The sequence below is a fragment of the Vulpes vulpes genome, chromosome 13, assembly GCF_048418805.1.
Source record: "Vulpes vulpes isolate BD-2025 chromosome 13, VulVul3, whole genome shotgun sequence".
Classification (NCBI taxonomy): domain Eukaryota; kingdom Metazoa; phylum Chordata; class Mammalia; order Carnivora; family Canidae; genus Vulpes; species Vulpes vulpes.
Window position 1 is genome coordinate 33,795,573 of NC_132792.1, and position 19,816 is coordinate 33,815,388.

General features: G+C 45.4%; 1 protein-coding gene across 22 annotated transcripts in view; it reads left to right on the forward strand.

Annotated features, from left to right (window-relative positions):
* NCALD (neurocalcin delta) overlaps nt 1–19,816 on the forward strand; it is a 377,474-nt gene that overhangs the window by 351,364 nt on the left and 6,294 nt on the right. For all 22 annotated transcript variants that reach the window (XM_072734130.1, XM_072734147.1, XM_072734138.1 and 19 more), the window contains one exon: nt 6,422–6,818. In XM_072734130.1, coding sequence (XP_072590231.1) covers nt 6,441–6,818 — 378 coding nt within the window. In that variant the 5' untranslated portion in view covers nt 6,422–6,440. The remainder of the gene's footprint in view (nt 1–6,421; nt 6,819–19,816) is intronic.

Consider the following 19,816-nt stretch of genomic DNA (forward strand, 5'->3'; position numbering starts at 1 on the left):
GTCTGTTGTGTGTTTTTAAAAGGTCACTCTAGGGGATCCCTGGGTGGTGCAGTGGTTTAGCGCCTGCCTTTGGCCCAGGGCGCGATCCTGGAGACCCGGGATCGAATCCCACGTCGGGCTCCCGGTATATGGAGCCTGCTTCTCCCTCTGCCTGTGTCTCTGCCTCTCTCTCTCTCTCTCTGTGACTATCATAAATAAATAAAAATTTAAAAAAAAATAAATAAAAGGTCACTCTAGGGTGTGGTAGGGAAGAGACTGAGGCCCAGATGGGGGTAGGGAGAGGGGAGATCAGGGGAAGACGGACATCCCACCCTCTTCCAGAGATCATTCCAGAGAGAGTGATCTGGAATATGGGATGGAGATGATGGCAGTCTGGACTGAGGTGGTGACGATGGAGATGCTGAGAAGTCAATGGATAAAAGCAAAAGGAATGACAGAGGAGTCCTAGGGCTCTGGCGTGGGCGACTGGGCAGCAGATGGCATCCTCCACAGACGCAGGGCAGGCCGAGGGCACTGGGAGTGGGAACCAGGAGCCACGGTTCCTTCTGTCCTGCACTGAATGCCTTCCAGGGCCTCTCTGAGCTGGGCAGGGAGGACACAGCAGCAAAGCAGGCCGAGTCAGTCTTGTGCTTTCCTGCTGCCCCGCTGGCCTCCTTCCCATTCTCCCTTATCAGCTCCTCCTCCTCCCCAAGTCTACAGGTCAGATGGCTAAGGGCTCACCCCTCCTCTTTTCTCCCTCCTCTTTTCTCGTTTACCCACCATCACTGACTTGAGGCTGTAATCCAGTCTTTGGCTAGAGATACCACCTGCATGCTGATGATTCCCACATTTATTCCCTCCCTGGACCTCTTCTTCTAACTCCAGACTTTGTCCATCTGGCTACCTACTTGACATCTCCAACTGGGTATATGCTGGGCATCTCAGAATGAATACCTGCACAGAAGCACAGAGAGCCATGCCCCTGCCTCGCCCCAAAGCCCTGCTTCTGCATTTTTCCCATTTCAGGGTCAATTTCATCCTTATAGTTGCTTAGGCCAGAACCTTGGAGTTATGCTGGACCATTCTCTGTTCACAAACCATCAACCAATCCTATTGAGTCTCCCTTTAAGCTGTGTCCAGAATCCAGCCACTTCTCACCTTCTCTGCTGCCACCACCCTGGTTCCGGCCCCCATTGGCTCCTGTCTGGGTCCTTGCAGCGGCTTCCTAGCTGTCTCTCTGCCTCTGCACTACCCTCCTCTAGTTTACTCTCAACGAGGCAGCCAGAGAGGTCCTGTTAGAATATAAACCGAAATCCTGCAATGGCTCCATCTCATCAGAGTGGAAGCCACAGCCCTTACTGTCACCCATGGGTCCCATGTCACCTGGCCCTTGTTACTATTCTGCTCTTATCTGCTTTCCTTCCTGCCCTCCATTCCAGCCTCATCCTTGACACTCAACCTGCTCGCTGTCCAGACCCTTCTCAGTTGCTATTTTCTCTTCCTGGGACAGCCTTCTCGCAGTCATCTCCATGGCTACCTCCTTCACCTCTTCTCTTCCTTTCCAAATGTGACTTTTTTAATGGGGCCTTCCCTGGTTTCTTAGTTAAAATTTTGACACCCACCCCTGGCATTCCCCAATCCCCTTCCTTCTTTACTTTTCTCCTTGGAACTACTCTGTCTAGCATGTCCCTTATGTATCTTGCTTTTGGGATGTCTCTTGCCACTAGACTGTAAGCTCCACAAGAACTAGGGTTTTGTCTGTTCCCTGATGAATCCCCTAGTGCCTAGGGCCATGCCTCCCTCCTAGGAGACACTCAGCACCTATTTGTGAAATGAATGAGTGCTAATAGGAGATTGCCTCCTCTTTCTTAACTACTTCTCTTTGACTTTTTATGGAACTGTTGTCTTAATTTCTGCCTGGGCTTCCTCCATGGAGTTAGTAGGGCATAGTGATAAAGCCAGTGGACAGTCAACCACAAACAGAACTTACCATTTGGCCGTCTTATTCCCAGGCTAGGTGACTTAGGATAAGTTGCTTGGGCCGAGTTTTCATTTCTTAGCTTATAAAAATGGAGGAAGCTGTCCTATCACTCAGGGGGTTGTGAAGTTTCAATAGAATAATGGATGAAAGGCCATCAATGACAAGATGTGGTTTTCATTAACCACCGCAGCTAGCCCGGGCTCAATGCAGGAGCTTATTTATATGACTGTCCCATTTAATTCTCACATCAAATCAGTGAGATACAAACTCACACCACTGAACCCATTTTACAGATGAGAAAACCGAAGTGCACCAAAAAGTTAAGTGACTTACTACCCAGAGCTAATCAGCAATTCAACCAGGCTTTGAACCCAAGCACTTTTATTCCATGGCCTGAGTTTTTCTCCCCCGCTATGTTCTACTAGCACAAAGTTAATGTTTTAATAGCCAAATGGAGTAATGAAAAGGATTTGACCTGACAGGCAACTTCTGTCTCCAGATGATTTTTTCTGGGCTGCTAATTAAAGCAGCATTTCCCCGACGGTATTTTTGTCCTCTCTTCAACTCAAACAGGCAGAAATCCCTGTCTTCCAAAAGAAAAAGGTATTGTCAGGCATTCCTCTTTCTTTCCCCTTCACCCCCAGGGAGAGAAACGCTATCATATGTTCCCCGAGATTTCTGTTGTACAGTCTGACCAAGTCCAGATGGTTTTCTCAAGTTCAGACATCATCCTTGGGAGAGTATTTGTAGTTATCTACTGAAACAAATTCTGGACTAGATTGCAAACACGGCTTCCGAAAAAACTAATTCCATGCTCTTCTGCCTTGTTTGTGTTATGGCCTTTCTGTGCTAATGAATTTGTAAATGTGGTTTAATTACTGTTTACTGAAAAATAGCTACACACAGATCAGTCTCAGTGGGAGACTTAGCCAAAATGTTGAGGCAATTTGTTTCTAGTGCAAAAACAGCTAATAAGTGAGAAGCACTTTTTAAACATTGGGGAAGAAACTTAAGTTTAGCTTTGAAGAAACAGTGGTTTATAGGCCCAGAAAAAGAAATCATTCTTTAAGAGGGTAGATTTAAATATCAAAATGGTATTTTCTTCCTAAGGCTGGGCACACGGTGATTTGCACAGAACCAAAGTATAGGAATGGTGATTTGATTGAACACCACACCAAAGAGCTGTTCTTTACAGAACCCCCAAAAAGGAAAACCCGAAATTACTTGTGAATTTCATACAAATGTTTCCGGGCTCTGTAAGCCCATGTATATGTATTACCTCACCTTTCTGAATTCTTGCCTCCGGCAAATTGCCAACTTAGCAACTGAATGACAGTTTTAAAATTCTAATACAAACCAGCCTCTCTAACTTTGCTTTTCTCCCTCCAGAAAGAAAAGGACACGCAGGCAGCCCGGGTGGCTCAGCGGTTTAGCCCCGCCTTCGGCCCGGGGCCTGATCCTGGAGACCTGGGATCGAGTCCCAGAGTCCCACGTCGGGCTCCTGCTGGAGCCTGCTTGTGTCTGTGTCTGTCCCTCTCTGTTTCTCATGAATAAATAAATAAAATCTTAAAAAAAAAAAAAAAAGAAAAGGGACTTGCGAGGGAAATTAAAGTTATTGGAAGGTTCAGTTTAGAAATTATGCCTCATTTGGAGCTGCAGTTTAGGGGACCTTCCCGCGCCACCGGCCCTGCTCGTAGCCGGGTGCTCTGTTCTCCCGACTAATTTGTCAGGTCTCTGTCTAGGACGGGAGCAGAGCCAGTTCTGTCTCCGGTTCAGAACTCAGAAGATAAAATGTGTCAACTTTTCCAATTACTAACATTGCTTGGCATTTCTGGAACTATGGATATAGTGCAAGAAGTTTGAGCGGTGTGAGATGCAAACACTGCCCTCTAGGAGTTTACTTTTAGTGAGGGCAAAAGACAGGTATGCAGGCAATTCAATATAAGAGATCCCAAACTTGGGGGGGGGGGCGGTGGGGACAACCAGGTAAGGGGGGTCAAAGGTACAATCTTCTAGTTATTAGATAAATAAATCCTATAGCTATAATGCACAGCATGGTGACAACAGCTAACAATACTGTATTGCATATTGGAAAGTTGCTGAGAGAGTAGAACTTGGAAGTTCTCATCACAAGAAAAAAATTAATAACTATGCGGGGTGATGGATGTTAACTAAACTTGCTGTAGTGATAATTCCGCAGTGTATTGGGTCATTATGTTTTACCCCTTAAAGGTATACAGTGTTATATGTCAATTACATTTCAGTAAAATGGGGGGAAAGAAAGAGATTCCAAGACCAAGCCTTAACCATCAGATAGCTTTAGTGACTCAAATACCCTTTTCATAGCCAGAGGCTCGTCACTGTCACGAAGGACTCCTTTTCTGGGAAGATTATTACAGATTTCCATGTTGTAATGATTCATCTGTCTACCAGTCATTCCTTTGTTCATTAACTCACCAAATGTCATTTGTGAGGGCAGAGAGAGACAAAGTAGTCCCAACAGAGACTCTGTCTCAAGGGGCTGACCCTGCAGAGGGAGGGAGACAGGCATTAACAACGCCACAAGAGAAAATCTCAAAGAAAATTTGGAATAATTATTAAAATGGGGTTGTGTGGTCTTTCAGTCTCTGATTTTCCAAGCTTTACTTACAGGATTTTTTCCAATATAGGAAAAATGCAAAATATAAGTGCAGAGCCCCTTTATGAGAAGTGGCTCACCTTGACCGTGCTTAAATCATAAGACTTTGGAAATAGGAACTAAGTTCAGATATCACCTCCTCCAAGAAGGCTTTTCTGATAGCATCTATGCACCCTTTTGGCTTGGGTGTCCTTTCCATGTTCTCTCATCGTACCACCATTCCCCTAACAATCATGAATTGAATATCTATTGCACTATCCCCTCATGGTCACCACCACTTCTGAACTTACACAGCTGGGTGCCCCCGAAGAAGGAGGGGCCACATCTCACATTTTGCATCCATAGTACCAGACACATGCCTGCTGCATAGTGCTCAATTAATGGTGAGTGGCTCTGTAAATAAGAAGATGAGATTTCTAGGGGTTTTTTCTCACCTAACAAGAGTTGCCTTTGTTCCCTGTACTACGTTAAGTTTAAAAATAGGTAACAAAAGTGTATATATTCTTGTTTTTTGAAATGTAAATGTACTAAAACATTTGTTAATAACATATCTATATAAGCACACATATAAAAAAAATTTAGGACACACACCAAAATGCTAGCAGGGTTATCTCTAAGTGTTATGATTTAAAATGATGCTAACGTTTTTCTTTATGCATCGCTGTGATGTTTTACTATTTTACTATAGATGTGTACTACTGTTATAATAAGAAAATATGAAGCTAATTGTATTTAAAAAGGGAAGTTTGGCCTCTTCCATAAGCGTACACATAAACAGTTTATGAAGCTTCATGTTTACCATCTGAAACCAATGTTGACAGTGAATTTTTTTTTCTTTTTTTTAAATTTTTTTTTATTTATTTATGATAGGCACACAGTGAGAGAGAGAGAGGCAGAGACATAGGCAAAGGGAGAAGCAGGCTCCATGCACCGGGAGCCTGACGTGGGATTCGATCCCGGGTCTCCAGGATCGCACCCCGGGCCAAAGGCAGGCGCTAAACCGCTGCGCCACCCAGGTATCCCTTGACAGTGAATTGACCTTGTTAATTTATACAACCCATCTAGCTTGGTAGCATTTAATCCTATTAGATAGGTTTGTATTTTCCTTACTCATATCTGTTTTATAATATTCAGAAGGTACCAAAGCAGCACTTTCCTTGGGAACATTCAAGCAATAAAACATAAATTACCTCTTTTGCCTCTGTCTCTCTGAGTTCTCCTTAAATTCTCCCTGCTAATATTTGGACTAGATGTTAGAGCCTCAGATGTCTTAATGTGAGGCTAGACCTCATGCCAATAGAAAAGGCAGAGCTAGTAGTCAACTTCTCTGACTCCTGTCTCTGTCTGTCCCCCTCCCTCCTTTTCTCCCTCTATTTCATCGCTACTCTCTTGTATTCGCATGGCTCCGTACAAAAGAAGTATCAATTTTCTGGTCGGTGGTATTTCTGCTCTGCATCTTCTTTTTTTATTATTATTTAAGATTTTATTTATTTATTCATGAGAGACACAGAGAGAGGCAGAGACACAGGCAGAGGGAGAAGCAGGCTCCATGCAGGGAGCCTGACTCTGGGACTCGATCCTGGGACCCTGGGATCACACCCTGAGCCAAAGGCAGATGCTCAACCACTGAGCCACCCAGGCGTCCCTGCTCTGCATCTTCTGACTGCCTGTCTTTCTAACATTTTGTTTGACTGAGTTGGAAAACCAGACAGTGTTGTGGATTAAAAGAGTTCATTTTTTTTCCCCAAAGGAACAATACAAATGATAAAGTGTGCTTCTAAACAACAGGTTTAAAAATGATACATATTCTTCTCTGTCTGCAGCTGAATTCTCGCTGCCAGGATGGGGAAACAGAACAGCAAGCTGCGCCCAGAGGTCATGCAGGATTTGCTGGAAAGCACAGACTTTACAGAGCACGAGATCCAGGAATGGTATAAAGGCTTCTTGAGAGACTGCCCCAGTGGACATTTGTCAATGGAAGAGTTTAAGAAAATTTACGGGAACTTTTTCCCTTACGGGGATGCTTCCAAATTTGCAGAGCACGTCTTCCGCACCTTCGATGCTAATGGAGACGGGACAATAGACTTTAGAGAATTCATCATAGCCCTGAGTGTGACATCGAGGGGGAAGCTGGAACAGAAGCTGAAATGGGCCTTCAGCATGTATGACCTGGATGGAAATGGCTACATCAGCAAGGCAGAAATGCTAGAGATTGTGCAGGTACGTAGCCCTAGACCTTTACAGACAAGAGTGCGAGTCACAGGTAAGAATTGGACGGTGCACAGTACAGCATGGTGCGGGTTGCAGACTGGTGCCCATCTAGGCTTTGATCCAGCCTACCCAGTGTTTTTAAAATACTGAACCCATATCCCAAACAGGAGATTACACATAAAAACAGAATGGTTGCTTATCTCTTAAAAACTCCGATCTGGCAACACTGGGCCCCCATTCTGGCCTGGCCTGAGTCACCTGGTGGTTTGTGATGACCTCCACCCTACAGATGGACATAGCAATCATGCTCCTCAGCAAATCATGCATGCTCAGTGTGACCTCTCAAGCCACCCATCCCAGTGACCTGCCCAGACCTCAAGTCTATGGGCTTATAGCCCCTGGGGTGGTGTCTAATGATCAACCCTGACCTGGGGCTCAAACCCTGCCCCTTTCAGTTACTACCTCTGTGACTCTGACCAACGTAATTCATCTAAGTGAGCCTCAGTGTCCTCATCTGTGAAATGGCACTGCCAGTGGTGCCAGTGAGGTTCCTTTAAGATTAGATGTGACGGTCCGTGTTGGTGCTTAGCACAGTGCCAGCCGTATGGACAGCCCATCATCACACCAAGTCAGTTGTCATGAATCTACTACTTTCTTAGACTCTGAAATAAAAGCAGGGATCTCTAGGCTCGGTTCTGTCTCATCAGAACTACAAACATAGAATCCAGTCCTCCATCATTTTATTCTATTTTTTTAAAAAAAGTATTTATTTATGAGAGCGAGAACACAAGCAGGAGGAGCAGCAGAGGCAGAGGGAGAAACAGGCTTCCCGAGGAGCAGGGAGCCCGACTGGCAACTCCGATCTGACTCCAGGATCATGACCTGAGCTGAAGGCAGGTGCTTAGCTGACCGAGCTGCCCAGGCACCCCATCCTCCATCATTTTAATAGGAAGCACTCCATTCTATTTCCCCAGATCACTCACCTAGAGTAAATATCCTGAACAGAACAGGAGAGGGGCCCTGGTGTTGGCCACATTTTCCTCGTCAGACCCCAGGGGAAGGTGGGGAAGGGGCATAAGGAGCTACGGTCATGGCTCTAACAGCTCGATGGGCAGGGAGAGGGACCCAGGGTGGAACGTCAGGGTACTGAGGCTCAGCTCGGAGGATCAGGACAGCTTCAGCTGCAGGCAATAAACAGGACTAGGTGGGTGGCAGCACCAGGGCGGGCTGGCCGTCATTCATCATCTTGGCAGGCAAATGGGCACAAGAGGGAAGCATCTGGAAGCAGACAGCAGTCCAAGAGAGTGGGCATTTGGCTTCCTGGAGGGCTCATCTCAGAAGCCAGCACCCAGGGCTCGGAGGGAGATCTGCAGGCCCTGGGAGAACAGGATGGGCGGGGGGGGGGGGGGGGGGGTGCTGGACAGGAAGGAGGAGCTGTACCACAGGCGACAGAAATCACCGCACTGCTGGTGAGCTGGGGGCGGGGGGGGGGGGGGGGGCAAGGCATTCGCTTTCAAGGAACCAGGGAGACCTGGTTACAGAAGCTAAGATCAGATCCACAAGAGCCCCACGCGACTGCCTGGTTATGGGACCCTTGTAGCTGAGGCCCGGGCGGCTCCTGGGCCAGGGGGTCTGAGCCCCAGGGGCAGTGAGAGGGACAGGTGCACCTGGGGGTGGGGGCCGAGCAGGAGCGCAACCGACCCCCAGACTAGCAAAGTCCCCAGATCTGCCAGCTGGTGCTCATTGCAGCACTTGACCCAGAGCTGCGACCACCCGACCATGGAGTTTCAAGGTAATCCCTCAGAGACAGGAGCTTTTTTTTATTATTTTTAAGATTTTATTTATTTATTCATGAGACACAGGACCCCAGGATCAGCCCTGGGCTGAAGGCAGATGCTCAACCACTGAGCCAGCCAGGCATCCTCCCCTCAGAGACAGGATCTTAAATAAGAATAGAGGATTTCTCCTCTCCCCCAAGGATAAATGTATGAATAATGTCAACTGTAGAAATATGGGCAGTAGAGAAAAATATAAAAGCAAAAGAAAAGAATTCTCTCCATAATGCCACTCCACCTACAAAGGAAATCACTGCTATTAATTTTCTAATGTGAGAAAATAATATTTTCTGGTCTTATTTCCATGCATTTAAAAATATCTAATTAGGGCCACCTGGGTGGCTCAGGCATTAAGCGTCTGCCTTCAGCTCAGGTCATGATCCCAGGGTCCTGGGATTGAGCCCCACATCGGGCTCCCTGCTCAGGGGGGAGTCTCCTTCTCCCTCTCTCTCTGCTTTCCTCATTCATGCTCCCTCTCAAATAAAATAAATAAAAATCTTTTTAACAAAATCTAATTGACTTCATAACGTATATGAAATTTTGTATCTTTCCATTTTCACTCAGCATAATACAGGTATTTCTCATGTCATAAAAACTTTTAATAATGATATTTTAATAGATGTCAGACACCATAATTTACTTACTCTTCCTCCATTGTTGGATATTTAGGTTGTTTCCAGGTTTTATTTATACATGATACTGTAACTTTTAAATATAAAATAACATAATTCTTGTGCATGAAACTTTTTCTATATTTAGGATTATTCCCTTGGAAAGGATTCCCAGAAGTACAGTTACTGGGCCAAAGGGAACGAACATTGATTTCTGAGGCACCCGATGCTCTCTGCCAAATTGTTTTGCCAAACGTGCTCCCTAGTGAATGGTGTGTGCCATGTCATTGCACTTTTCTGATTTTTCTTCATCTTCAACAAAAATTAACATAATTCAACAAAAATTGAGATTTCAAGGGTGATTCATTTTAATTAGCTTTATTTTGTCTCCTTTTCTGGGTGAGTGCTGTGCTCTGCAAACCACGCCGGCCCTCGGTCCTCTGCCTTACTGCAGAGAAAGCAGGTGACTAGGTCCTCCTTTTGAAGAGAATTGCTTCCTGATTGGGATCTAAGAAAAAAAAATTCTTGCTAGCCATGGTGCTGTCTCCTGTTGAGCATTTTTCACAGTTCTGGCTGCTCTTGGTCAGTGGTTTGGTGGCCAGTGTCGATGAAGAAGTTGACCCCCGGTCAGGGAGAACCCTCCAGACCCCATGGGCTTATGAAAATCAAATTATTCGCACATTCGTTTCACACCTACGACTAAGGCCCTGCTAAGTAGCTGGCACTGGAGATAAATAGTGTGGGCAGGAACACACACCCTCCTGCGCTGTGGAATTTGGTTGGGGACTTCGCAGAGGATGTGCGGAAGGTGCTAGCAAGCACTCGCTGAGCCCTTGCCCACTTAGTTGGGTTCATCAGAAAAACAAAGTGGCATTGGGCCTACCAAGACCTCGCCACTTGCACGGAGCTGCGTCCACTCACGTGCCCACGGGAAGCTTCCAGGCGGGAACAGGGGGGACCTGGGGTTCCTCAAGAACTACTTATCTACTCGGGGTTTTTTGGAGCCAGCAAATGGAAGCCTAGAGTTTCCTTAACTGTTTTCTACAGCACCACACCCTGATGATCAATATTCATGACCGTGGGGAGGAAGCACTGCAGGCACCCTGAGGCGATTTCCAAATTGCCAATGAGATGAAATTAAATTTAGAACCATTTTCCTATTAAGGGCTCTGTTACTCCATTCTGCTACTTTGCAGGCTGATAGTTCACGTATTCTCTCTCATTCATATGCTAATTCCCGGTTTTCAATGACTCTCGGTGAACTGGACCTGGGATGTTGCCAGACTTCCCATTTTATTATTTTTTTCTTTTTTTCTCTTCCCCACTCCAAAAGCCTGCACTCCAGGCCCTGGCCCTGGCCCAAGAAGCTGTGTACCTGTGTGCAGATTCTCTTTTTTGGCAGTTTTGGGGGGGTGGCGGGGGGTGGTTCTAGCTGGTCCGCACCCTTGAGGAAGCACCTCTGCAGGGGTGCATGGACTTCAGAGGAGTCACCTTCCCTTGGATGTCTGCTGTGCGTTTGGGTAAATATATGTTAGCGCTGAGATGAGAGCAAGCCTGTGAGCCAGCATCATCATTCACAAATGAAGGTTTCTGTTTGTTAAAATGAGTAAAACCTGCAGCTTGATTGCAAGCGCCAACATATAAAATTCTTGGCTGAACTTTTGCTCCTCCAAGACTCAGAAATTAAAGCAATTTAATAAAGTACAAACTCATAATGTTCACCTGCGGATACTTAAAACTGGTTAGGGTATAGACTGGGGTCCAAACAAGTTTATAATTAGGCTCAACGATGAATGGAGTGTAGTATTCCATAAGTTTTCTAGTTTTTCTTCCCTGGTGTTGCTTCTTGTAGTTTAGCTTTGGTGTCCACAGTATATTGTTTATGGTGACAAGCTTTGGTCTCTGTGGCAGACGCTAATACTGAAATATGCCGTGGGAGCTTCCTCTGGCTGTTAGAGCCGGTCACCATAAACTTAGTTGCTTAAAACAACACAGAGTTATTATCTTAGCAGTTCGCCAGGTCAGAGGTCTGGAATCAGTTTTACTGGACTAAAATCAAGGTGTCCATGGGTTACATTCCTTCTGCAGCTTTAGGGGAAAATCTGTGTCCTTGCCTTTCCTGGTTTCTGGAAGCATTCCTTGGCTCATGGCCCCCTTCCCCCACGGACAGTCAGCAATAGTAGATTGAGTCCTTCTCAAACTAGCATTTCTCTGGGCATCTCACTTTGCTTTTCCCTTCTACTCATAAAGACCCTTGGGACTACTTTAGGACCAACAAGCTAGCACAGCCTCCCCCTGTCGCAAGCTCCTTAATCACACCTGCAAAATCCCTTTTAGTATGTAAGGTAACATATTCACAGGTTCCAGGGGTCATGACATTTGTATCTTTTGGGGGACCGTTATTCAGTCAACTACCTATGCCAAAATGCAGTTATGTTCCCTTTAAAAAAAATAATTTGGGGATGCCTGGGTGGCTCAGCAGTTAAGCGTCTGCCTTCAGCCCAGGGCGTGATCCTGGAGACCCAGGATCGAGTCCCACGTCGGGCTCCCTGCATGGAGCCTGCTTCTCCCTCTGCCTCTGCCTATTTCTCTGCCTCTCTTTCTGTGTGTCTCTCATGAATAAATAAATAAATAAATAATCTTAAAAAAATAAAATTAAAAAATAATTTTGTGCTATATCAACATCTGGATGAACAAACAAAACCATATGCAGTTTATTTTTAGAATCTTAAATGAACGTTTTTACATTCATGTGTTTGTTTTTTTTTTTTTTCTTAATGGGACACATTTAAGACATGATTTAGGCCCAGTATTTTATTATTGCATCAACACTGCCTCTCAGGGGTCGTAAGTCCGAGAGATCACAGCTCTGACCTTTCCTCATGGTACAGCAGATGATCTCCTCCAGGAGGGGAGAAGCCTCCCTGCCCTCTGCAGCTTCCTGTCAGCCCAGCTGGAGACAGGTCTGCACACCTGCACTGGGGACAGCACAGGGTCTGCAGAAGGAGCTGAGCAAGTGGGAAAGTGACATTGCCGATTTGGCCATGAATGCTTGGATGCTCCCTGGGATGTTAGGGGTGAGGGAAGGCTGAACTTTGGGATCCATCAATGGGACCACAGAGCTCCAAGGGAGAGAATGTAGGAAAAACATAGAGTTAAATTGGTCTCCCTCTGTTCTCAGAAGTACCTGGGACTCGTGAAAGAACCAGTTTTTAATTACAGGACTATCATTGGTTAGAATATAAGCTGCATTGCATTACCATTCATCTATTTTTTTTTAAATATTGGTTCATTTTTCTAAAGATTTATTTTGGTGGGGGAAGGGCAATGGGGCAGAGGGAGAGAGAATCTCAAGCAGACTCCATGCTGAGCACAGAGCCCCATGCAGGGGCTCAGTCTCACCACTCTGAGATCATGACCTGAGCTGAAACCAAGAGTTGACTCTTGGTTTGGCTGTGCCATCAGGTGCCCCTGAGTTACATTTATAACTGCATGAAAATCACAGACTGAGACAGAAATTGGTCCATATCCAAAACAAAAACGAAGTGGAACCAAGGGAAGATTGGCATGTGAGAATGGGTATCTTGGACAAGCAGATCAATCACTTTGCCTCTCTCCTTGATCAATCTCTTTTCCTTTTCTTCCTTGGGCAAGTTTACCCAATCATTCTGTGCACTGTTGTTGTGCTTTGTGAACTGGAACTCATCATAGCACCTGCCTCATGGGCAGTTGCTAAGGTCGAATGGTTGTGACAAATAGAGCACGTGTCAGTGTTATGGGGTATCACTCAATAAATGTTGGCTACCATTATCCTATCACAGTTTCCAGCACTAGGACAGGATGTTTTCCTGTTAAATAAAGGGAAGTTTCCTAAAGGACAAGGTAATAGAATCTTCTATTAAGTTCTAAGCTAAATTTACCTAGTCATAAAATGTATGTTCACAAAGAAGAGGGAGCTAACCCAATGAAACCCTCATTGGTGGAACTCACAGAAGAGATATTCTGGTACAGATGACTTTAGGAGTTCCTGAACTTCTTCACCTGCTATCTTTTCCATCAAACCCCAGCCCACCTGGGAATAACTAAAACTTCTGGGCTACTCTGGATGCTTGCAGGACTCAGATAAAAGAATGTTCAGCTTTCCAGGAGAGAATGTGGTTCACACCAGGAACCCCCCAAACCCGAACTGTTGTTTGACCTGAGCCCACAGGCATACTTCATGCATTGGGACTCTTTGGGGGAGGATGTGGCTGGATTTGTTCTCAAGCTCAAGTTAGAGATTTTCCGAGAGGATATACACAGGCTGACATAATGTTACCCAGAACAGTCCTCAGGAAATTCACTTTGAAAACTGGCTTGGAAATTTTCTAATTAACCTATTTGTTACTTGGATGTTAGTGATCGCTTCAAAAATATTGGTGTTCAAATAATTATTGTCTTGGAATCAGACTCTCCCTCCTCATTGTGACTTGGGATTAATTGGCATTGTTAATGAAGGCAGGGGGAACTTCAGGACACCCTTATCTGCCTTTTCATGCCTTCAAATGAATGAAACCCGAGGGCCCGAGATCGGTAGTATACTGGCAGAAGATTTCGGTTTTGTTCTCTTCACAGTATTGGATATTTCTTTTTTCTAATTGCCCCATGTGGTGACAGGCGTGCATACCTGTACAGCCGCTGGATGAGGAGGAGGGGGTGATAGTGGGGATCAGGCAAACATTTGACCTCCAGGAACACCAAACAAATGCACAGATTCATCCCGGTTGGTTGCAAAATCACCAACTGTGACCTTTCAGACAACCAACTTGTGTTTGTGCCACCGAGGCCCAACATGAGGACCAGAACACTTCTTTACATTCTTTTAGAGCCACTTCCTGAGTGGCACTTGCATTTTTTCTCCCAATCATCTTTCTAAATTGATGTCATAGACACTATGTCAATTTTAATATGTTCCTTGGAGACCTGAAACACTGCTCTTTTGATTCCAGAAAAAAAGAAAAAAAAAGTGGGGGATGGGACAAGAGCTTCTGATCCATTTTTATATATGATCCGTGGGAATTTAGCTCCACACCCTTGCCTAATTCTCAGTTTTGAATGTGGACCACAGATGTGACCCTGGAACGCAACTTAGATTTCTTTCCTGGAGGAAGCTCTAAAGCAATTGCGCTAGTGACTTTCTCTAAGAACAAATCTTCGTGCTTGTCAGTTATGCTTGGTTTATCCCTTTCTTATTAGGGGATTAATGTTATTGCAAGAGTTTAACTCTTAGCATTGAGTATGCCATCTGGCAGCACGAGTGAGGCGCCCCTCCCTGGCTCTTCCCTCCCTGTGGCCTTCACGGACTCTTCTTCTGCTCCTGGAACATGGACACTCCCAAGCAGAGTCCCAGCTACAGCCCGAGTTTCCGTTCATTCTCTGGAGAAATCTCCTGGCCTCAGTGCTTGTGATGGGCCAAGCATCGTGCTGAGTGCTCTCCACACTCCGTTTCCCAGGGTGGCCGTAACAAATTATCATAGACGGGGAAGCTTAGAACAGCAGAAATGTATTCTTGCCATGGCTCTGGAGGCCAGAAGTCCAAAATCAAGGCATGGACAAGGTTGGTTCCTTCTAGAGACTCCTGGGGTGAGGGATGGTAGTCTGCTCCTAGCGTCGGTGGTGACTGGCCACCCTCAGCGCTTCCTGCCTCACAGCTGCATCACTCTGGCCTTGGCTCCAACATCACGTGATGTTCTCACTGTGTGTCTGTGTTCAAATGCCTTCTTTTTTTAAAAAATATTTTATTTATTTATTCATGAGAGATACACAGAGAGAGGCAGAGACATAGGCAGAGGGAGAAGCAGGCTTCTTGAGGAGAGCCTGATGTTGGGACTCAATCCCAGGACCCAGGGATCATGACCTGAGCCAAAGACAGACGCTCAACCACTGAGCCACCCAGGTGCCCCCAAATGCCTTCTTCTTATAGGAATTCCAGTCACTGGATTGGTTAAAGCCTGTCCTAAACCAGTCTGATCTTATTTTAACCTGATTACACCTACAAAGATCCTATTTCCAAATAAGGTCACCTCACCAAGTTCTAGGTAGACATGAAGTTTTGCTAGATACTATTCCATCCGGGGCACGTGCAACATCTCTTTGAATCCTCATGACAACCTGATCAGCCCCACCTTATGGAGGAAACAACTCATTACTTCCACATCTCCACCTCTGTTATGTCCAACTTTTTTTTTTTTTAAATTTTATTTTTAAGTAATCTGTATGCCCAACAGGGGACTGAAACTCACAAACCGGAGATCAAGGCTGCATGCTCCACGTGCCGAGCCGGCCAGCCAGGCACCCCTGTTATGTCCTTCTCTTAGTGGACATCTCCACTGAGCTGTTGCACTGGTAGTTCAATGTCAGCATTCCAGAATCAAGCTCATCACTACCCCCACGTCCCCGGGTGAAGGCCTATAATATACATCAGCTTTAGAATGTTTGCTTAGGACAATGAAAGGGCTCTTTGGATGGGGCTGTTTGAAGCTGCTTTTGCACTGCACTTTATGTAAAATTGAAAAAAATATTGTCTGTATCTAAAAAGGTAAGTACCACCACGGACTTAAAAGAAGACAGTGGCAGGAGGAATGATAGATTTAAGAAAATATTAAGGAGGCAGATTTAATGGGTCTGCCAACTGCTAGATGTGGAGATAGATGACAGAGAGGTGCCAAAGATGTCTTTGACTTGACTTGACAACAGGATGGATGGTAGGGTAATCACACACACACACACACACACACACACACACACACACACACGTTTTGGGAGGTCAATGATGAGTTTGCTTTCTTCAGGTGAAATCTCACATGAAACCTAATATAAGAATGTAGCTGCTTTCATTGAAAAGGGACAGGGCCTTCTCCTGTCATCCTCTCCCCTCCCATGAAAGTACCTACAGCACCTGGGTAGAACATTAGGAAAGTTCCTGGCTTACTGCCTTCTCCTAGTTCTAAACAAGAAACTACTTACACCATTCCAGATACATAGACATTGATCCTATTTCAAAAGTGTTTCCAAGAAAGATCCTCATAGCTTCTCTCCACCCTCGTTTCCTGATATGCAATATCCTTCTAAGCGGGGTGCTGGTTTTTATCTAGAATCTAAAAGCAACCCTGCTTAACTGCTTAACTTCTTTTGCTTTTGGTCAGTTGTCATGCGGCCCTGGCTGTTAGAAGACCTCCATCTTCTGGTGAGAAAAGGCAGTCTGGTTTCCTTCAGAGCGAAGGTTGAGCTTTAACCTCTGGAACTGTGCCTGCCCTCCATTAATTCTACAACTTTTATCAGTGCAGACAGGACTCCTTTTCCAGCATCCCAAGAGGTGGTTCACTCAGAGGGAAAATGAAAGAAAAATATAGGCTATTCACAAAGCTGGTGAGAGACCTGGCCACAGGGAAGGCATTGTCCCAAGCCTATGTAGGGGCAGAGCCAGAACTGGGCTCTTGAGTATCCTATAGAGCTCTGTGTTTACCCAGATTCAAGAATAAGGCTCTTCAAGTTTTTTTTGTTTTGTTTTGTTTTTTGTGGGTTTTTTTTTTTTTTTTTAGATTTTATTTATTTATTCATGAGAGACACACAGAGAGAGAGAGAGGCAGAGACACAGGCAGAGGGAGAAGCAGGCTCCATGCAGGGAGCCCGATGTGGGACTCGATCCCTGGATTCCAGCATCATGCCCTGGGCCAAAGGCAGGCGCTCAACCGCTGAGCCACCCAGGCGCCCCCAAGGCTCTCCAAGTTTAATTAAAAACAGGATGTCCCTGTTGGGCCTCTCATTGACATTGCTAAAAATAAGTAGGGAAGTAGCCTGGCCTCTTCATGGTTTAATCCCATTAAATTTGGGGAAGGGGGGGTGGAACTGGAGCTAATAAAAGACATGATTTGTTTCAGATTGCTGTCTGGCATTGCGTCTTTTCTCTCCCTGTGCTGTGGAGCCCTCGATTCTGAAGTTCTAGTGCAATCGGCTCTACGTAGTTGATGCTGTGAGAAGGGGACAAAGGAACAGACAATTTCCCAAATGTGGTTTTGCCAGGATGCCATCTACTTACTTATCTTGGAATCACTAGGACTTGTCACCTCAGCTCTTTGCTCACTGCTCTGGTGCCACACACGTCATAGACCTGTGTGACCTGGTCTGCCAACTGCTAGATGTGGCAGACCTGGTTTTGTGAATGATCCACTAATCCCTATCTGTGAGTTGATGCACACTTAGAAAAAAATCTTGTCTTGGATTATGAAAGAGCTTTCCGGAATGTGATCCCTCACTTACTCCTCAACCCTATGATACACTCAGATATTGTGCCTTTGCCCCATTCTAGAAGTCCCATTTGCAAATATACTCATGTAAGGGCATCCTGACTTTCTCCATTGTTTTGGTTTGGGTTTTGATTTTTACATTAACTCATCTTTATTTCTGTTTCCCAAACCACTTCTCTGGCCTAAGAGCTAAAGGCTAAATCTCTTAAAGACCATCTGTTGATGGAGCGCCTGGGTGGCTCAGTCTGCTTAAGCATCTGTCTTCAGCTCAGGTCATGATCCCAGGGTACTGGGATCGAGTCCCACATCTGGCTCCCTGCTCAGTGGGGAGTCTGCTTCTCCTTCCCTCTCCCTTTGCCTCTCTCTGCCTCACTTGTGCTCTCTCTCTCTCAAACAAATAAGTAAAATCTCTCTCTCTCTTTTTTTTTAAAGACTTATTTTCTAACACAAATTCATCCATTTGCTTGGTCTTTCATTCATTTGTTCAACCAAGGAAATAATCTTTGGGTTATTACACTGTTGACTTCCCATCAGAATTCTAAGAAGGAAAATTTCATGAACACCAAATCTTAGAGACTGAGAGTTTTAAGGAATGCTCCAGACCAGGGAGTTTACATCATTATGGGATCCAGAGGTAGTCTTGGTGAAGACTTCCATAATAGTTACTAAGACATCACTGGAATCACTCTACCCATCTAAATGGTGCTTATATAAAATAGGGTGCTTCTGGTCACCAATATAGCATCTCCTAAGCCCTTTGCCGGAGGACTGGTGAGCTATACAATAAGAAAGACCATATTGGTCATTTTGACCATTGACTCTCCACTACCTAGCACATAGTACTCAATAAATAACTGATGAGTAACTTATGAATGATAATTTTTTATCTTTTTTTAAAAAAAATTATTTATTTACTCATGAAAGAGAGAGAGAGAGGCAGAAACATAGGCAGAGGAAGAAGCAGGCTCCTTGCAAGGAGCCCAATGTGGGACTCTGTCCCGGACCCTGGGATCACGTCCTGAGTCGAAGGCAGATGCTCAACTGCTGAGCAACCCAGGTGTCCCAGTGAATGATAATTTTTTAATTCTCTGAACACCATTGCCTGTAAGTAAGGGAGTAGAGGTGGACTTGGAAAGTAGGTGAAAATAGGAAAAATCAAATTTAATATCACTTCTATCTTTTTTTGCTGCTTGTTGGAGAAATACAGATACCCTCACATGCTCTTTGAGGCCCCCGTGGTCTGTCCTGACCTGCTTCAGAGCCACATCTTATAATAGGCCCCCCTGCACTCACTTTCTCAGCCTTCTTGCCATTCCTCCTACCCAAGTGTCTAGGCACATTTTTGCCTCTGTCCTTTTCCTCTGTGAATTCTCCACTTTGCGCACCTCTTTGCTGCCTTCACTCCTTGGGAAAGCCTGCCTAATCCTCCTAGCAAGGAAGCCTCCCCTATTATATTTGCCCCATTGGACAGTAAGCCCATGAGGGCAAGGATGGGGCAGCTAGGCCTGGCACATCATAGCTGATCGATAAATAGTTAGGGGATGGCTGAGTGAAGGGATGAATGCCTGAGAAATGGGGAGGGGGTTAACTGAGATGAGGGATTTCCTTTACCTGGGGTCTGTGGATGGGCCCCTGAATCCACGAGCCCCTGAAGCTGTCTGAAACAGTGAGTGCAGATCTATAAGCACATTTGTCTGGTTTCTAAGGAAAGAGCACATAACTCTTGATAAACTGAAGAATTGTGGAGGCCAAGGACAGGCTGCCCCATGATGGGCACTTTGGCATGAAGATTATTTTGAGTTAAAAAGCAGTTGAAACCCAGCAGATTCAGGAACAGCTCTTCACCTCTCCCAGACTGCCTAAAAAGAATTTAGGGAGAGGCCCTGCTCCAGGTAGAGAGCCGTCACCACAGGGAACTACATCATATGAACTAGGTATGATAGACCTGGAGGGACCTGGCATGGCTGGGGGCATTGGATCAAAGTCCTCCATGTCCCAGTGTTTCCGAGTGGCCCAGCACACATTTGCTTACCAAATATTTGCTCTTTTTCATCTTCCTCTGAATTACACTCTTTCCCTTTGAAGTCCCAGACCCCTACTCCTTCTCCTTAAGTCAAGAAGACATATATGCTTCATTTTGCCTGTCTTTGGAATCTTTGCTGTCTGTGCGGATTCCCTGTAGGTACTCAATTAAGTTTGATTTTCTCCTGTTAGTCTGTCTCATGTCCATTTAGAAGGGTTTTGAAGAGCAGAGGAAACTCATCCTCTCCAACAGA